Source organism: Uloborus diversus, unplaced genomic scaffold, assembly GCF_026930045.1.
Source record: "Uloborus diversus isolate 005 unplaced genomic scaffold, Udiv.v.3.1 scaffold_111, whole genome shotgun sequence".
NCBI lineage: Eukaryota > Metazoa > Arthropoda > Arachnida > Araneae > Uloboridae > Uloborus > Uloborus diversus.
The window spans coordinates 95523-112690 of record NW_026557777.1 but is presented as its reverse complement, the minus strand read 5'-3'; the positions used below and the strand labels follow the sequence as shown (position 1 = coordinate 112690).

The 17168-nt window shown below is 35.9% G+C and overlaps 1 protein-coding gene across 1 annotated transcript in view; it reads left to right on the top strand.

The window, feature by feature from the left end:
• LOC129232236 (protein ABHD11-like) overlaps positions 1–17168 on the top strand; it is a 41018-nt gene that overhangs the window by 10582 nt on the left and 13268 nt on the right. Inside the window, exons 3-4 of the mRNA XM_054866451.1 lie at positions 3924–4097; positions 5077–5277. Coding sequence (XP_054722426.1) covers positions 3924–4097; positions 5077–5277 — 375 coding nt within the window. The remainder of the gene's footprint in view (positions 1–3923; positions 4098–5076; positions 5278–17168) is intronic.

Sequence of the window (17168 nt, the reverse complement as noted above, 5' to 3'; positions counted from 1 at the left end):
ATGCTTGAAGTCGTCCACTAATTGTTCCGCAGCAGTTCTTTGATCCTTCGATAAGGGTGCACTCCCAATTAACTTCGATGTCAAGGACTCAGAAGACACAGTCTCGGGGGAATTGATTCTTCTAATGATGCAGTTTACGGGAGTACAAGTTGCTAACACTTCGCTTTTCTGGATATTCCTTGGCCTTTCACTCACGTTGGCGACTCTCACAGGAATTACATCCTTAGAAAGGTCCACAAGCGTAGATGCTACCAGCACTCCTTTTGGGTTATTGCTTAAGTTGGGGTATTCAATGAGTCCAAATCTAAAACTATTGCTTTCTTCAATGGAGCCGGGTATTAATGATTCTGACCTTGAGGGAATTGATAAATCTGTTTGGGCAATTATTTGATGAGCGGATTTTACATCACTTTCTGCGGGAAAGACTGCTATGTCTTCTCTCGTCGAGTGCAGCTCGTTAGTCTTGAAGTCGAGGTTGAAGTCATACTTCTTTAAAAAGTCCAATCCGAGAATGAAGGGGTCTATGATAGCAGCAACGAATGCGGTATGATGGTTAATGGCATTTCCAAACACAATTTCTAAGTTCACTTTACCTTCAATCTCGATCTTGTCACCTGTCACAGTTTGGAGGGTAACGCAGGGCGGCGTCCACAGAATGTTGAGTCCAAATTGACGAGCCACATCTGTTCTAATGATCGTAACATTGGCTCCAGTGTCAATAATCAGTTCGCATGGAAACCCGTTTACATATGCGTAAACAAACAGTCCATTACTGCCGCCACTCGTCGATGAAATCTGGAAAACTTTAAGATGGGGCTCATTCCAATTTGGCGACCTCCGCCCCGCGAGATTGCCATGGCTTAGTTTTCCTGGACCTGCGAGGGAGAGGTGCTCTTCCCTCTGGTTTCTTGACGAGCTTCACAGTTTCTTCGTAAGTGACCCTCGCCACCACATTTCCAGCACTTAAGTGATTGTCCATTATGGTCCTTGGGAGCCGAAGTCCTTTTGAGGATTCCTGCAATTTCTTTTATTTGCTTTTCCAGTTCAGCAAAGCGTGACGAAACCGGATCAGGCTCATCAGTTTTCACGCCGCGGATTGAATGGCGATCCTTGCGGGTTGCTTGCTGGGTGGCCTCTAACTTCATCGCATACACAACAGCAGAACTCAGGTCTTTGACATCCGCCATCCGTAGAGCTTTCTGGATTTCCGGATCTCGAACCCCGTCGATGTAGTAGTTGAGTGCCAGGTTGTCTCGAACATCCGCAGGACAGTCACAAAAAGCAAGATGAGACAATCTCTCGACGTCCGCCGCTAGCTCTTGCAGGTTTCCCCGGTTTTCTGGAAACGGGACTTCAACTGGAGTCGGCTGAAATCTTTCTGGCACTTCTCACCGAAGCGAAGCTCCAACGCAGATGTGAGGGCGGCGAAATCCAGGCGCTGGCTGTCCGGAAGGGTCTGGAGAATGTCCGCTGCGTCACCTCTCAGGGATGCTGCAAGATGACAGGCCTTGGTAGCAGAGTCCCATCCGTTCGCTTCCGCCACTATCATGAATTGAGTTTTGTAAACCTGCCATGAAGTTTTCCCATCAAATGTGGCAAGTTTAATGGACGGTCGAGCAACCGATGTGGGAGAGCCAAACTGTACAGAGCTGCTTTCCGCGGTCGCCAATCTCCTTTCCACGTCCTTAAAGATCTCTTCTTTAAGTAGATGAAATCTTCTATCTTCATCTTCAAATTTATTTTCTACAGCATTGAATCGGCTTTCAACGGTATTAAATTTTTCTTCAATAGCATCAACTCGATGCTCTATGTCATTAAATTTATTTTCCATCACAGTCTTTACCGAAATAAGGTCGTTTTTAATTTCTTCTTGGTTAGACGTTAAGTCCTTTTTCAGCACCGTTAAATCGCTTTTTAACTGGTCTTGATTTGCCAACATACTTGCAGTCAGATCACTTTTTAATTGTTCTTGATTAGCCGCCATATCATTTTTTATTTGTTCTTGATTAGCCGCCATATCATTTTTAACAGAGTTGATTGCATCAAGAAGTTGTTTTAATTGTTCATCCATTGCGCGAGTAATCACCATAAAATTAAAGTCCAAATTCAAAAAAAAAAAGTCTTTATGAAAAAATGTCCAAAGTCACACTTACTCCAAGAAAGTCCAGAAGAAGCCCCACGTTGGGCGCCAAATTGTAACGGACTCGGTGCGACTTCCACTTTTTTGAAATGAAACACAGTTCTTGATAAAAACACAGGAAATTTATTTACACTATGTACAGGAAAGATCTTCAACAACTGATAAATTATTCATCAGCAATTAAGCATTTATCACACAACACCGTAAACTCAACGTTTACACACGTATTTACTTCCAAATACGAAAACAACACAGCGAAATGCCTCGCTATAAACAGAGCAAATACACACTCTCAGTTCGAAATCCACAATCGAAACTAAACTGTTTATCCATCGCTAACGGCTTATATATACCGAAAAGAAATCTCTCAAATATTCCAGAAAATGCTACGACGTTCTACAACTACACTTCCATTGATAAAATCAGTGAATGAAATAAGAAAAAAAAGAATAGGGGGTTGTATACTTGAGCCATATGTTAAGGGGTTGTATATTCATTACGGGAAACTATTTACAGGTTACGTTACTACAATAATTACTATTTACAGGATTTGTAACAATATATATATATATATATATATATATATATATATATATATATATATATATATATATATATATATATATATATATATATTAAGAAGGAACATTTGAATGAAAATCGGCATATGCAAGGGTAATACCGATGAGCAATACCGATGGCACACTTCCCGCAAATAAGATGTAGCTCCCCCCCCCCTCCTCCTTCCCAGTACGAAGTTCCCTACAAAAAATAAAAGAATAAAACCTCCCAAGACACCTCATAAAATGCCAACGCCGTCATCACCCTTCCCTTGTGGATTCCTCTGGCACGTGATATACCGCAAACCGGGGATACTTGGACCCGAAATTTCATATTTTTGGCGAGTTTCATACTGATTTGTTGATTAAACCCATAATGGTCGTTGATAAACTTGTTTTTACTATTTTTCAGACGCTCTGCTACCACCTTAAGCCGTTAGTAAACAACAATTTTAACCCTTTATATTTTCTTTCTGTTTTTAAAAATAGAAAGAAATGCCCATCTCTTCCCAAGTTCAATTGCGAATATTCACCCGTCACCCCTGCCCCTCCCTAAATTTTTCTTAACCCTCTTTTCTTTTTTTATTTTTTAGCTCTCGTTTTTTATTTCATTTATTTTTTACATTTGTTATTTATTCATTTATTTTAAACTATTAGTATTATTATTATTATTATTTTATTAGAAAAGTTCTGTGCTACGCCAATGACATACACAAACAAACTAAATAAATAAATGAACTAAAATGTAAACAGAATAAAATAAAAAAATAATAAAAAAAACAATAAATAAATTAAATATATGGATAAAAGAACAAATTTTAAAATCCAACCCCTTCCCCCAAAAGAATATGTCATAAAACTTGCGCCATAATGACCTCCCCCCCCCCTCCTGTTGACACACCTGTTTTAATTGGTTAAGTATGCTGAAAAAAAAGTCATACTCTTCTTAATTTATGATTGTTGCAGAATATTGATCACTTTTCGTGCTTATTTAATCATTTCCTTGAAAATACGAAGTTAGGGTACTATTTTTAATACTTTGAGGTTCCATCAAAATAAGTTTAGATTATTCATCTTTAGAGTTCTGCATTTTGTGAAACAAAAGTTTAATGATTCGTGATATAATTTTTATATTATAATAGTGTTTCGTATTGTAATTAATTTTTCTTTGTAGTATCATTTTGAGAAATTTCGCTTAACACAAGATTATTGTCATTTTACAGGCATATGTTGTTGACCAACGAAATCACGGAGATGGTGAGTGGTCAGATATTTTCACTTTCGATGTCCTGGTAGATGATATCTTGAACTTCATGGATGAAAATAAAATCAAGAAGGCAATACTAATCGGTCACAGCATGGGAGGAATAGTCAGCATCAAAACTGCTCTAAAAAATGTAATTTTTCATGACACTCGATTTGACGAAGTAATTTTTGTAAAGACGCATAAAATGACACTTTTATTTATTTATTATTTTCTTTGCCCTATGCCAATATTTCTCAATTCTTTTGACGAATGAAACTCTTTTTCATGTCTGCCTTTGTTGTTGAGCCCTTCTTTTTACTTCAGTAGTGTATTTTGAGTGCAACATTCTGAAAAAGTTCTACCTGCAATAAAAATGAAAATTATTTTTGACTAGAAAATCGCCTGTCACGGTATGACGGGTAAAACTTGCTTCGCTTCTACATTTGAACGAAGCAATTACCTGTTTGGTGATGTTTTGACAGTTGAAATTTCAACCCTAACTTCAGCTGATTAACCCTAAACTTCAGTCGATAACGTTCATTGTTAAACACTTTTTCGTTTCTTCTTCTCCCAAAATGAGGCTTACCAGTAAAACATTTAAGTTACCGGATCCAGTTCAGCCTTGTCAAAATAAAGCATTTCCTTGCATGTCAAATATCACCAAAATATACAGGGCGTCCAAAAAGTCCTTGACACATTTAAAAAATTTATAGAAAACCAACAAATTATCGTATGAATTTGCGGTTTACACCATAAAACTTCACAGGTTCAAGAGTTTTTATGACATCGAAAAAAAAATGAAAAGGGGAAAAAAAGAAGAAGAAAAAAGGCATTTCGCAGCCAGGATGTCATTATATGCTATGCTTGTAATTCTTCGTTTAGTAATTTTCATTTCTTTTTGCATTTTCCCATGTCAACAAAAACGATTTAAAAGTTTTTGTTCAACTAGGCGGCCATCTTTGATCCGTCATTTTGGATAGAAGCTCACATGGAAACCTAGGGGACTTTTCAGAATTCGTTCTACACATGTTCAGGAACTAATCCTGAAAAATACAGCTAATTATAAATTTGTGGTGCATCAACCCTATTTTTGACCTAAATTTACTAGGCAATTTTGATTCATTTTGTAGCCCCAGAGGATTGAAGCTTTGATAGTGGAAGACATGATTGTGGGATACGTTGATAAGGAATTACTTGGAGTGATAGAAGCATTTATATCCAAGAGTTATGAAATAGTTATGCATATTCCTGCTGGTACTGATGAAAATGAAGCTTCACAGTTCTTTCTGGTGTCTATGGCAGAAGTCATGAAGATAGTTCCAGAAAGTTTCGTAAGTGGTCTGTTTAATTGATGGTTGGGCTAATTTTGAATCTATTTCTGATCATGAGGATTTCTAAGAATATTGTTGTTAAATCACCGATCCTATGATTTAAGCAATTTCGCTAACTCAGCTGCCAAAAACTGTGAGGCTGTTTTCCGTTAATAGGGGGGAGGGGGGTCATTGCATTGCAACATGTAGCTTTGGGAGCCCTGGGGTGGCCCCAGAGCGGAATTATGGCACAAGTTGCGCCATCTAAATTTTTGGTTGAATTTATAAGTTTTTTAAAATTTATTTATTTAAATTTATCTACTGATTTATTTTTAATTTACATTATTTATTTTATTTTATTCTATTTTATTCTATTTATATTTTATTCCATTTATTTATTTAGTTTGTGTCTCTCTCTCTGTGTGTGTGTGTATGTCATTGGCCAGGGGTGTCCACAGGGAAGATAATTGCGCCATCAAAATTTTTGGAGGGGGGGATTTTTTTTTCCCAGAAGGTTTCTTTTTCTTTAGAACATGTAAATTTTTGAATTTTGGAAAGAAAAAATATTTAAACTCATTCAACAAGAAATAGATGCATTAATAATACTTTTTCCGCGTACTCTTCAGGGCTGTCGCCGAAGCAATCCCCCCCCCCCCCCGTTTTTCAGAAGTGTGGCCGACAATTTCATTTTAGCAATGCAATTAACGAAGAAAAAGGAAAACTCTTCGTTGTTTAAAAAAAATAAAATAGAAATTATAAATGAACATGTGAAATAATAGCGACTAAACTAACATGTTGCACTCCTTGTCTCTCAGCGGCCCTGGTTATACAAAACCATGCTTCATGATTCTGCAGTTAAAAAAAATAAAAACACATAAATAAATAGGATAGGAATTACCGAAACATTCCCATATGTTTTTTTTTTTTTTTTTTTTTTTGATGAAAAATGTTGTCCTGAAAATCATTTCTAAGTGGAGAAAAAGGTATATGTCGTCGAAATAAATTTGAAATAGAGAGATAGAGGGGAAAAAAACAGTAAAATGCAAAGAGAGATTCAAAGTATTATACACTCTAAGACAAAAAAAAAAAAGTTGCACCATGAAGGAAGTCTTAGAATACAATGACATTTGGAAGGTATGTTAAGTGTATATGGAAGAGTAAATGATTAGAAAATGAGAACGATATAAGCAAAATTTATTGAACAACATACACAAAATGGGTAACATTCAGTATGGGGTATGGCCGCCATTATTCCGAATACAACATGCTAATCGTCTTGGTAACGAATCGTACAGGTTCTTAATGAAGTCCTGTGGTAGTCTATCCCATGCTGCTTTAACTTTGTTACGGAGTTCCGGCAGATTTCGAGGTACGGGTGGAGTGTTGACATCTCGTCCCATGGCATCCCACACATTCTCGATTGGGGACAGGTCTGGTGAATATGCCGGCCACTCCATGCTGTCTAGGCCTTGAAGACAAGCTCTAGAGACGACAGCAATATGGGGTCGAGCGTTGTCTTGTTGGAATAGCGGCCGAACACGGGTGCTCAGGAATGGCAAAGCAACTGGCTGCAGGATCTCTTGAACGTAACGTTGGCCGGTCAAAGCACCGTTAATGAACACTAGAGGTGATTTTGCATCATATGCAATTGCGCCCCACACCATGACACCAGGTCTCGTGGACGTATGACGCTGTACAATAAACCGTAAATCTTGGCGCTGACCACGTTGCCTCCACACGCGGATTCTATTGTCGTCTCCACCAAGACAGAAGCGGGACTCGTCAGTGAAGACTACGCGATACCATTCGACGCTCCATGTCCGTCTTGTACGGCACCATTCCAATCTTTTCCGACGATGCAATGCTGTTAATGGCAGTCGTCGTAACGGTCTACGTGAGCGCAGTCCCACGTCGTGCAGCCGTCGGCAAATGGTGCGACCACTTATTGGCTGATTGATGGAAGGTCCCACAGCCCGTTGGATGTCTGCAACTGTGCTGGTTGGATCGTTACGAGCTTGCCTTACGAGCCTCCTGTCCTCCCTCGGTACGGTTTGTTTCGGCCTCCCTGAGCATGGTTGACGCTGATATGTGCCTTGTTGAGTCCACTGCCTCCAAATACGTGCAACAGTAACATCAGTGTAACCAACGTGCTGTGCTATCCGTCGAAATGACCATCCAGCTTCTCGGAGGCCAATTATGCGACCCCTTTCGAACACTCCTGGTTGCGTAAATTGCTTGCGAACTTTATTTCGAGGCATAATCCAATGTTAAACGACGTAACTAACAAATCAGATTGAGTTAAATTAAAATTGCTGCTCTACTGGACGCCCTTATATAGCTGGTCTTGCGCTGTGCTTAGGGCCACCCTGCGAGCGTTGCATGCGCAACCCTAACCTGGAAATTTAATCATTTGCATATCTTAGGCAGAAGAACCATCCCTCCAAATTTCATTCACATCGGTCCACACCTTCCTGGTGCTACTTTTTTTTTGTCTTAGAGTGTACAATGAATACTCACAGCAAAAGGTCTAAATGTTTGAATGTAAAAATCGTAAGTAAATTAAAGCTTGATCAAGAGATACAGGTGGCATATTTAAAATAAAATGATATGGTGTAAAAACCTAAGGTATCGCAGAAAATTACGACATCCGTTCAAAATGTTAAAAGTCCTTTTTCTAAGGCCGCAAACGCTTGTATTGCAAGAAAACAAAAATATTAGGCGGGAAATTGAAAACTTAATTATGGAAAATCCAAGCAAATAATCGTGTTTGGCAAAAAAAATTGGAAAAAAATGTTACCACAATATGTTTATCTATTAATGGAAAATCCAAGCAAATAATCGTGTTTGGCAAAGGAAAATTGGAAAAAAAATATTACCACAATATGTTTATCAATTATTGAAATTTACAATGAAGATAGGAGGGACGTAGCCAAACTGAAAGGAAGAGTGGGGAACTCCAAACCCTTCTTTTTACGTCCCCAAAGCTGGCCTGGAAGTGAGTTTTTAAAACTTAGGTTTTGAAAAAATACCGAGAAAACGCTCTCGAACCCCTTCCCTTACCCTAACGTCATTAAAGATGGCCTACACCTATAAGTATTTAGGATTGCGATTTTGAAAAACCGTGTGAGTGCACCCAACGTAACCTCCAAAAAACGCCCTCTCAATTAATCATTCATCATCATTCAAGGTCGAATAAATTTCGTCTTTTGAACTTGAATTAAAAAAAAAAACTGCCTCCGAAACTGTCGTTCTCCAAATATTACCGAAGATCAATACCTTCTACTCCTCTAACTCTATTTAAAATCGTCTACAATTACGTTAATTGAATTTCAGTTTTGAAAATTTGCCAGGGGAGGATTCCGAATCTCTCCACCCATTAACATCAAAAATCTTCTTTAACTGCGGTTTCAAAGATCAGAATTTTTTCGAGAGAATGCCCCTTTTTCTCTCTCTCTCGCCGACTTCATCCAAAAATGCCTTAAATCGTGCTTTTAGTGCTTTAATTACGAAACATTTCTGGTCTCGAGCCCCTTCAAAACTCCCCCTTCTCCCTTTCATCGAAGGTTGGCTTGAATTACGTTTTCGGAGCTTTAATTTCAAGAAACTAGCGGTGCACTACATTTTAAGAAAAAAAAGTCTACATTCGCGTTTTTAAGGCTTCAAAATTTCAAAAAATTTCGGCGGGGGGACGCATCTCTCTTCTCTTTAATATCACCATCAGTAGCGTAGCTAGGGTGGGGCGGAGAGGGCGGTCCGCCCCGGGCGGCACTTTGCTGGGGGTCGGCAATTTCATGCTCTGGATATGAAAAAATTTCAACATTTCCCAATAGGGAAATCATGCTTTTGATCAATTACTGGAGGCAAAAAAAAAAACTTTTCGTTATATTATGAAGTTAGCACTTGATTTTTTACTTGGGAACCACCTTATTAAAAAAAAAAAAAAAAATTTTTTTGAGGAAAGTTACAACAAGAGTACGAAAAGAGAGGTCTGAAATGGTGGGCAATTAATTGCTCATCTTCGGGGTAGCATTATCTGTTTCAGAAACTGCTTTAATTGGTCCCTTATTACAAAACTTTTATTCAGACCAAGGCCGCGCCAAGCATGATCAGCGTCGTCGTGCAAATGTCTTTGAGCGCCTTTATGCTCTGGTGTTCGGGGGAAAATATAGTTAACATCTGGAAAGAGGTTTTGTAAACAAATATATAAAGGAAAAAAATACATTTGGCATTTAATTTATTAAAAAAATAATGTGTGAATATTTAATTTTGGAATATGGTGTACATTTTTATTTCATATCTTGAAATTATTTAGAGTTCAGCAGCTCCTCTGATATGCTAATAATGCATTTTGGAAAAGGAAAATGTTTGAAATATCAAAGTTCAAGCCACTGTGAGTATCTATATAATCTCTAAGTAATAAATAATTAATAAAACAGTTTTGCATGTCAAAACATGACAACAAGAGCAGTGACGCAACTAGAAAATAGTTTTAGTTGGGGGAGGGGCACATTTTAAAAAATTCTCTTTTAAAATTTTTGAAATTTGTAGTTTTAAAAACGCAATTTTAGACGGTATTTGGTGGTGTTGTGGGGAAAAACGGTACAAGAGGCTCCACCGAAATTTGTAGAAGTTGAATCCTTAAAACGCGATTATAGGCCATATTTATTGACGTTAGAATAAGAGATGGAACTCTGGGATTCTACCCGATTTTTTTTTTTTTTTTTTTATTGTAAAACAGATATAGTAATCAATTAATTCCTCTTCTCCCCTCTAATTTTTTGAAATTGAGCTTCCAAAAACGCAATTGTAGACAACTTAGAAGATTTTTACGGGAAGCAGATTTTGGAGCTCCTTCCTGGAAATTTTTTCAAAATTAAAGCCCTAAAAACTTAACTAATATCTTATGATACAGTCGGACCCCGATTTAACGAATTGGTCGGGACCAAAACTTTTATACGTTAAATCGGGGTTATTCGTAAAATCGAGGTGTGGAAAATTTTTTAAAAAACTGCACCTATCTTATCTAAAACCCATAATAAGCAACTGCACAAAAATATCCATAGTTAGAAGAAAATGTACACTTTTTATTTAGCATTTCCCGACTAACTCGTTAACGATTCCCGAGTTAATTTGAAATTTTTTAAACTACTGAGTAATTGATGTTTCACAATTTCCTAGATAGTTGACTCGAAAAAGTTCTCTTTCGACTTTATGGAGGGAAGAAAGTACTGTACAACTTACAGCCTGCTGCATGAGATATGTTTTTAGTTTCCAGGTTATGTAAAGCATTTGAAAAGTAAGTTTTTATGGGAATTTTATTATCGCCTTATGCATTAGAATCGCTCTTCATTGGTTGCCCCCTCGCCCATTAAAAATGGCTGATTCCAAGAAAAGTCTTGTTCTGCTTCGGACAAGATAGATGTAATATTTGCAAAACAATTCAATATTTTTCATATAACGCAAATTAACAAAAAAAAAAAATACTTAAAATGATTCGTTAATTCGGGGTTTATTATTCGGTAAATAGGGGTTTTTGCTTTAATTTTAGTCGGGGAAAAATAAAAATTCGCTAAATCGCGAAATTTGTTAAATAGAGGGTCGTTAAATCGAGGTCCGACTGTATTAGAAGAAGTTCAGAGGCTATTTCACTTAAAATTAGAAATGTCGCAAAGTAGTATTCTAATCTACTCGAACCTAGCCGCAAGCTAAGTTCGAGTAGATTAGAATACTACTTTGCGACATTTCTACATCACAGCTGATCACGTGAGCGAAAATCTCGATCTCGCAAGCTGACGAGCTTGGAATAACCACCCTGCAGCTACACTTGTTCTTGCCGATTTTGCAGGTGCACTTTTTGAGCTCAGTGCATGAATCAGAAATATCCGGTAACGCAGACTATTTCAGCTGCCATCCAACCTTATTGACTTGGAGATGGTGCACATATATGATTGTGTGCTTGTCCCCAAATGTGTCCAGCCTTAAAAGCGCTACACTGTCAAAAAAATCCGTCTTTTTACGCTACATTTTCCTTCATTTTTCGACGAAAAATTATCCTTTTCCGGTGAAACGAAAACTTTCTGTCAAATGGGCGCGCGCATGCGCAGTTGACATTTTTACCATTCTAAATTCTACACTTGCCGTGCCGACTGCCCGCCAAAACCAAGACCTGACAACGGCCATGTGTAAAAGTGAATGAAGTCCTGTGACCTCAAGAAGTACCTTCAATATGAATAATCTAGTTATTGGGTGAGTACTTATTTTAGAGTTTGATTCCAAAAATATGTATTGTTCCTTTTTACTGGAAAGCAGTACGTAATATAGCTTGAAAGAAAAAAAGTTAATTTCGCAGATGAGTAAACGCCGCCATATTTAAATTTGTATACAAAACAAAGCTTCCATTTATATTGAGCAGGAACATAACAGGGCTTATGCAAAGCCAACAAATGTACTTTTATTTGAGTTTACTGAAAAAGGTTAGAAATAAACCTTGGGATTTGTTTGGAAGTCAAATTGTGGTTGAGAGAACGATATTTCAATATTAATAGTATTTACGTAAATTGATTTTACAGTAGCGAGACAATGTTCATTTTGTAAACTTTCCATTAAGCCTTGAGAAAGGTTTTTGTTGAAAAATTTCAATTAAGCAGTGTAATTTCGTTTTAATACAAAGTTGCTTTTGTTGAAAATGATAATACAAATTCGTATGCTAGTCGAGTGATGTTCTTTTTAACCTGGACTATGAAACTTTAACTATATGAAAGAATAAATCATCGTTTATATTACTTGAAATAATTAATAAATAAGTAGTTTGAACGAACCTTTTAAATTTCTCTATCGATGTAAAATATTTTGCTTGTGTTATGAAATTGAAAATATTCTGTTATCATAGAGTTTGATTCTTATTTTCATTTTAAATTCACAGCTCCAGCTCTATAAATTTTGGGTCCCCCTGCTAAAAATCAGTCGGGCCCCTAAACGCCCACTAAGTTGCTCTGCCCGCCCCTCAAAGAGTGATTGTTTTATGTTTTTAACTGCTTCAATGTTTCTACTTAAATTTTGAATTCATTTATTTCAATGTTTTATTTATTAAAATATTATTGTTTAACAGTTTTTAACTTGTGTTTAAACGCTTCTGGGTAGCTGTGTGGAGTTTTTATCCTGATTTTTAGAAACTCATTTTACTAATAAGTTATATCAGCAAGGAAACAAGTCTCAAGGCCGTAGCCAGGATATGTTTTCGGGGAGGGACATGGTCGGGGGCAAAAGTGGTTCGAGACATGTAATACAGGAGAAAAATAGCTTTAAAAAAATATGTTTATTATGTTGTTTGCAAAAATTAAACTAAAATAAAATTAATTTGAATTCTGAAATTTTAAATTCAAATTATGTTTTTCACAATCACGAGTTGCGATAGGACCCTACTCATTGGTTACTATCCCACTCACTTGTTTCTAGATACGGTTCCTGGCCCCCCCAAGCCTGTCCCTCCTCTTAGACGGTTACGAGTGTATAATATGTGTAGGCTTGTGTGTGTGCATAGACCTGTGTGTATGCACGTTTGCGTGTGTGTGTCTAGGACATGGACGCCACCAATCAGGAGAAGCATCTACCGGGGGCCAGTTACGTCTGCAGAGGACGGTGGGGTTGAAAACTGAACCACAACATCACGGACGGTGAAATGAAAATAATTAGCAATTTTGATTGCTCAATAAAAAAATATTATCAAAATATTATTTTAATTAACAACTTAGTTGATTAATGTCTAATAATTAATTTATATTACACCAGAATTATTCATCAGATAAAAATGATATTTTTGTATAAGATCTCTCACTGCCAGGCCACTATCTGATGACTGCCCAACTCAGCAAAATAAGACTTATACGGATGTAAACACATACGGTCTATAATGCATCATACAGTGTTTATTACATGTTCGCTATTACAAATGCTTGCAAGGGGCCTCTTAGAATAACTTTCGGGCAAAAAAATAAAAAGTCACAATTAAAAAGTAATCTATAATTGACACCTCAAAAAAAAAGTGCTTAGAATAATGATTCAAATTTCTCAAAATAATGCTTTTTTTTAATGATTGATACACATTTTTTTATATTCATTTCCTTAAAAAATTATGTATTAAATTCATTAATGTAGATAACAAGTATTTAAAAGTTTGAAAGAGGGGGGGGGAGAGAATACTTAAAATTGTTTTCTTGAAAACCCAAGTAGTTAACTAAAACTAGATTCTTCAACTTGTTAATTGAAATCTAATCAATTGCAAGAAGCAAGTTTATACAGACATAGTTGTTATTCGTAGAAATTAAAATAAATTAATAAAAAAAAATTTATTTGAATTCTGTCATCTTGAATTCAAATTATGTTTTTCGCAATCACGAGTGTGCGTTTGTATGTGTGTGTGTGGGGGGGGGGGTATGTGTATGTGTGTAGGCATGTGTGTTTGTGTCTGTGTGCAGTCATGAGTGTGTGGGTAGTTGTGTGTATGAGTGTTTGTGTCGTGGGGGCGGGGTATGTGTATGTGTGTGTAAGCATATGTGTTTGTCTGTATGCAGGCATGAATGGCAGTTGTGTGTATTTGTGTGTATGTGTAGGTGTCTGTATGCATGCGTGTGTGTATGTGTTTGTGTGTAGGGGTATGTGTGTGTATGGTGGTGTTTGTGTATGTGTTTGTGTGTGCATGTGTGTTGGTGCGTGTATGTATGCGTGTGTGTGTATAGGATATGGACGCAACCTGGAGACGATTTTCGCTAGAGGAGCAGCATCGTGAGGCCGGCCGACGCGACGGGTGGTGCTGGCAGAGGGTGGTGCCGCGCCGGTGGGAAAAATGATAGCACGCCAAAAACAGTCAAATGAAAGCAATAAGCAATCAAAAAAAAAAAAAAAAAAACTTAAAGGATACAAATGCGTCAACTAGAAGGTAAAATTTTTTGCATCAAAAAACATAAATCCTTTACTTGTTAATTTATTAAAATCGACTAAAATCAAGCATTTAATCAAAAGTATTATTGGGTTAAAAATGAGTTTTGATCATGTAAATTTGTTACGTTTCTTATTGATGTTTTAAAAATGTCCTTTTCCCCTCTTTTAAAAGTCTTATTCGTAATAAGAGTCATTAACATTCTGTGATGGACCAAGTTGTAAAAAAATAAAGACTTCTTTGAAAAAAAAATTTAAAAAATCATCCAAAAAATAAATAAATAGATCAGATATAGACATCTTTTATTTAGGTCGAATGCTTTGATTTAAAAAAAAAAGACAAAATAGCTGCTTTGATCTCCCACTTCTTTGATGCTCCAGCCGCCTTACAGGCGGCTAATTAAAAATTATTTTCAGGCTGAGTAAGAGAATATTTGAATAGATGAAAATGGTTAAGTGAGGATAAAAACGTATGGACATAATAAAAAGTATAGGACGAAAACATAATGGGGAAAATAAACTTAAGCAAAGGAAAGTTTTAGTGATTAATTTTTAAACGGCAGCATAGTTAGAATTCAGAATCTAAAAAAATATTTATCCAAGAATTTCGGGGGAGGATTTATCCCGACGCCCCCCCCCCCTATCTACGGCCCTTTGTCTCATAACTTTACATTGAGTCCGCCCCCCCCCCCTCACCCCATCCCTTGCTTATGTGCTTTAGTAATATGTGATGATTTTAAATTTTTCTCACATTTGTACCAAAATATTGCAAAAATATATTGAACTGTTAAAAGACTTGATCACAGTTTTTAATAATTTATTTTGTTTTTATTTATTTGGTTTCTTGGGATGTGCCCCCCCCCCGGTGTTGCCTCCCCCCCTTAACAAGCGAGGGTAGGCAAGGTAATTCAAGCGAGGGTGTTTAACTATAATATTTCTAGACTTGCTGAAAATGAATAGCTGATACAAATGTCTTTTTACCGTTTTGTGATTAAGGCTTTAACAAGAGAAACTTTCTGTTTTTTAAATTTTTCATGGAAGATAGAATTAATATAATTCTTGTTTCGGTGCGCTTTCGCAGCTGGAAGCCATCAACACTTAATATCTTTTCCTCAATAACAACTAAAGATTTTTCTTGTCATAGTAAAATTGCAGTTGGAAATCAAACAGGATATTAATCTGAAATGAATTCAGTCCAAATGAATTAAATTTCATTTAGCATTATTTTTGGTTTCAAAACTTGGTTTCAGAAATTTGCATGTAAAACGAATAATGCATATGTGTAGGTGAAAGCTCAAATTAACGATAATTGTTTATGTAAACGAATGAAGTGATAATTGGAATAGAAATACTAATTATAAAGTTATATAGCATTTTAAATAAAAATCAAAATGTAGCTAAAACACTAAGAAAAGATCCATTTCAGCCAACAATTCCACTGTTATAAAATATTTACTATTTGTGTCAGAGATATTTTTTCAGAATGTTAAGGAAACATTTTTATGGGTTTAATATCCAGCCCCATTAGGCCATGTGTTGATTATTCCTTTTTGCATTGAAGTTCTTTGCTAGCTTTTTTTAATATTCAAATTTATGAAAAAGCCATGTAATGTAATGTTGAAACAACATCAACTGAATATATATAATTTTAGCATCATTATAGATTTTTAACCATGGACGCACTGAATACTCGATTTTAGTCTTACAACACATTGATATATTAACCTTACTGTAACTAATTCATTTAAGTATGAAACATTAACCAGAAAAATATAAGTTCATATTATCCTATCAAGTGTTCAAAAGTTGATTTAACTGCTCATTTTGTCTATAAAATAAGCTCCCGAAAACATATCTTCATTTCGTAAATAATAGAAAAGGTGATCAATAATATATGGAAGGAAACACTTAGTATGAATTAAATTTTGCAGCATTTTAATTTTTGAAGTTTTACAGTCATAGGAAATATTAAATAAAGATGTACCAAATATCGTTTTGGTAGAGTACAGAGTACTCCGCCAAGTACTAATTATGCTTTAAATGAAAGAATGACATACATGTGATAAATTTTGAACTCATATTGAATAGCTATATAGACCTCCATGTAATAGTTTTCAAAACAAGTTCCAGCTAAAATTCGATTTTATTTAAAATATTATGTTTATGTCAAAAACTTAACAAAAAAGTTTTTTTTTTAATTAAAAATAAATAAATAAATAAAAAATATGATTAATCAAGTTGGAATTAATATGAATCTATTATAGTTCTAATCATCTGCCAAACATGAATAATGTTTTTAAGCAATAAAACAATGTTAAAAACAGATGTTCAGGAGCACTCCTGACACATGTTTTGACGTTACAAAGAATGCTTTTTCAATTCATAAAATGTAAGCTTATGGATGTAGACATCCTTTTCTTTTTGTCATTACAAATACTTGTACTTTTTTCAGGGTTGGCTTTCTGCCGGCAGAAACTAGTTTTTGCCATGCCAGTGGCAGAAACTGGTTATAACCGGTAAAAACCGGCAGAAACTGGCAAAAACTTAAAAACATCTTTAATTACCTAAGTGATTGCTAAATGATATTCGTTTAAGTAAACTAAAAAATGAAACTTCATTTCATCATTAAAAAAAATAAAATCCTATGCTAATGCCCTTGATTTAGTTTGAGAAGGGAACTTTTCAATTGCAGATGCTCGTAATGTTTGGATAAATCTAACAAAGGACGAAAAATCATATAGGTGCTCAGGAAAGAGGAGTGACATACAGAATTAAAAGGCATTTCTGATTTTAATTTGTTCACTTATATGCTTCATCTAAATTGTTTGTGATCGAAATTATCACGTGCTTCAAGAAGAAAGTGTCTGAATTTTACTTGCCAATATTAACATAGATTTTGTACCTAATGTCATAGTTTAGCAAAACAAATTAGCCCTATTTCTCGAAACTTATTTTTCCAGTTGAATTTCTCCCACTAC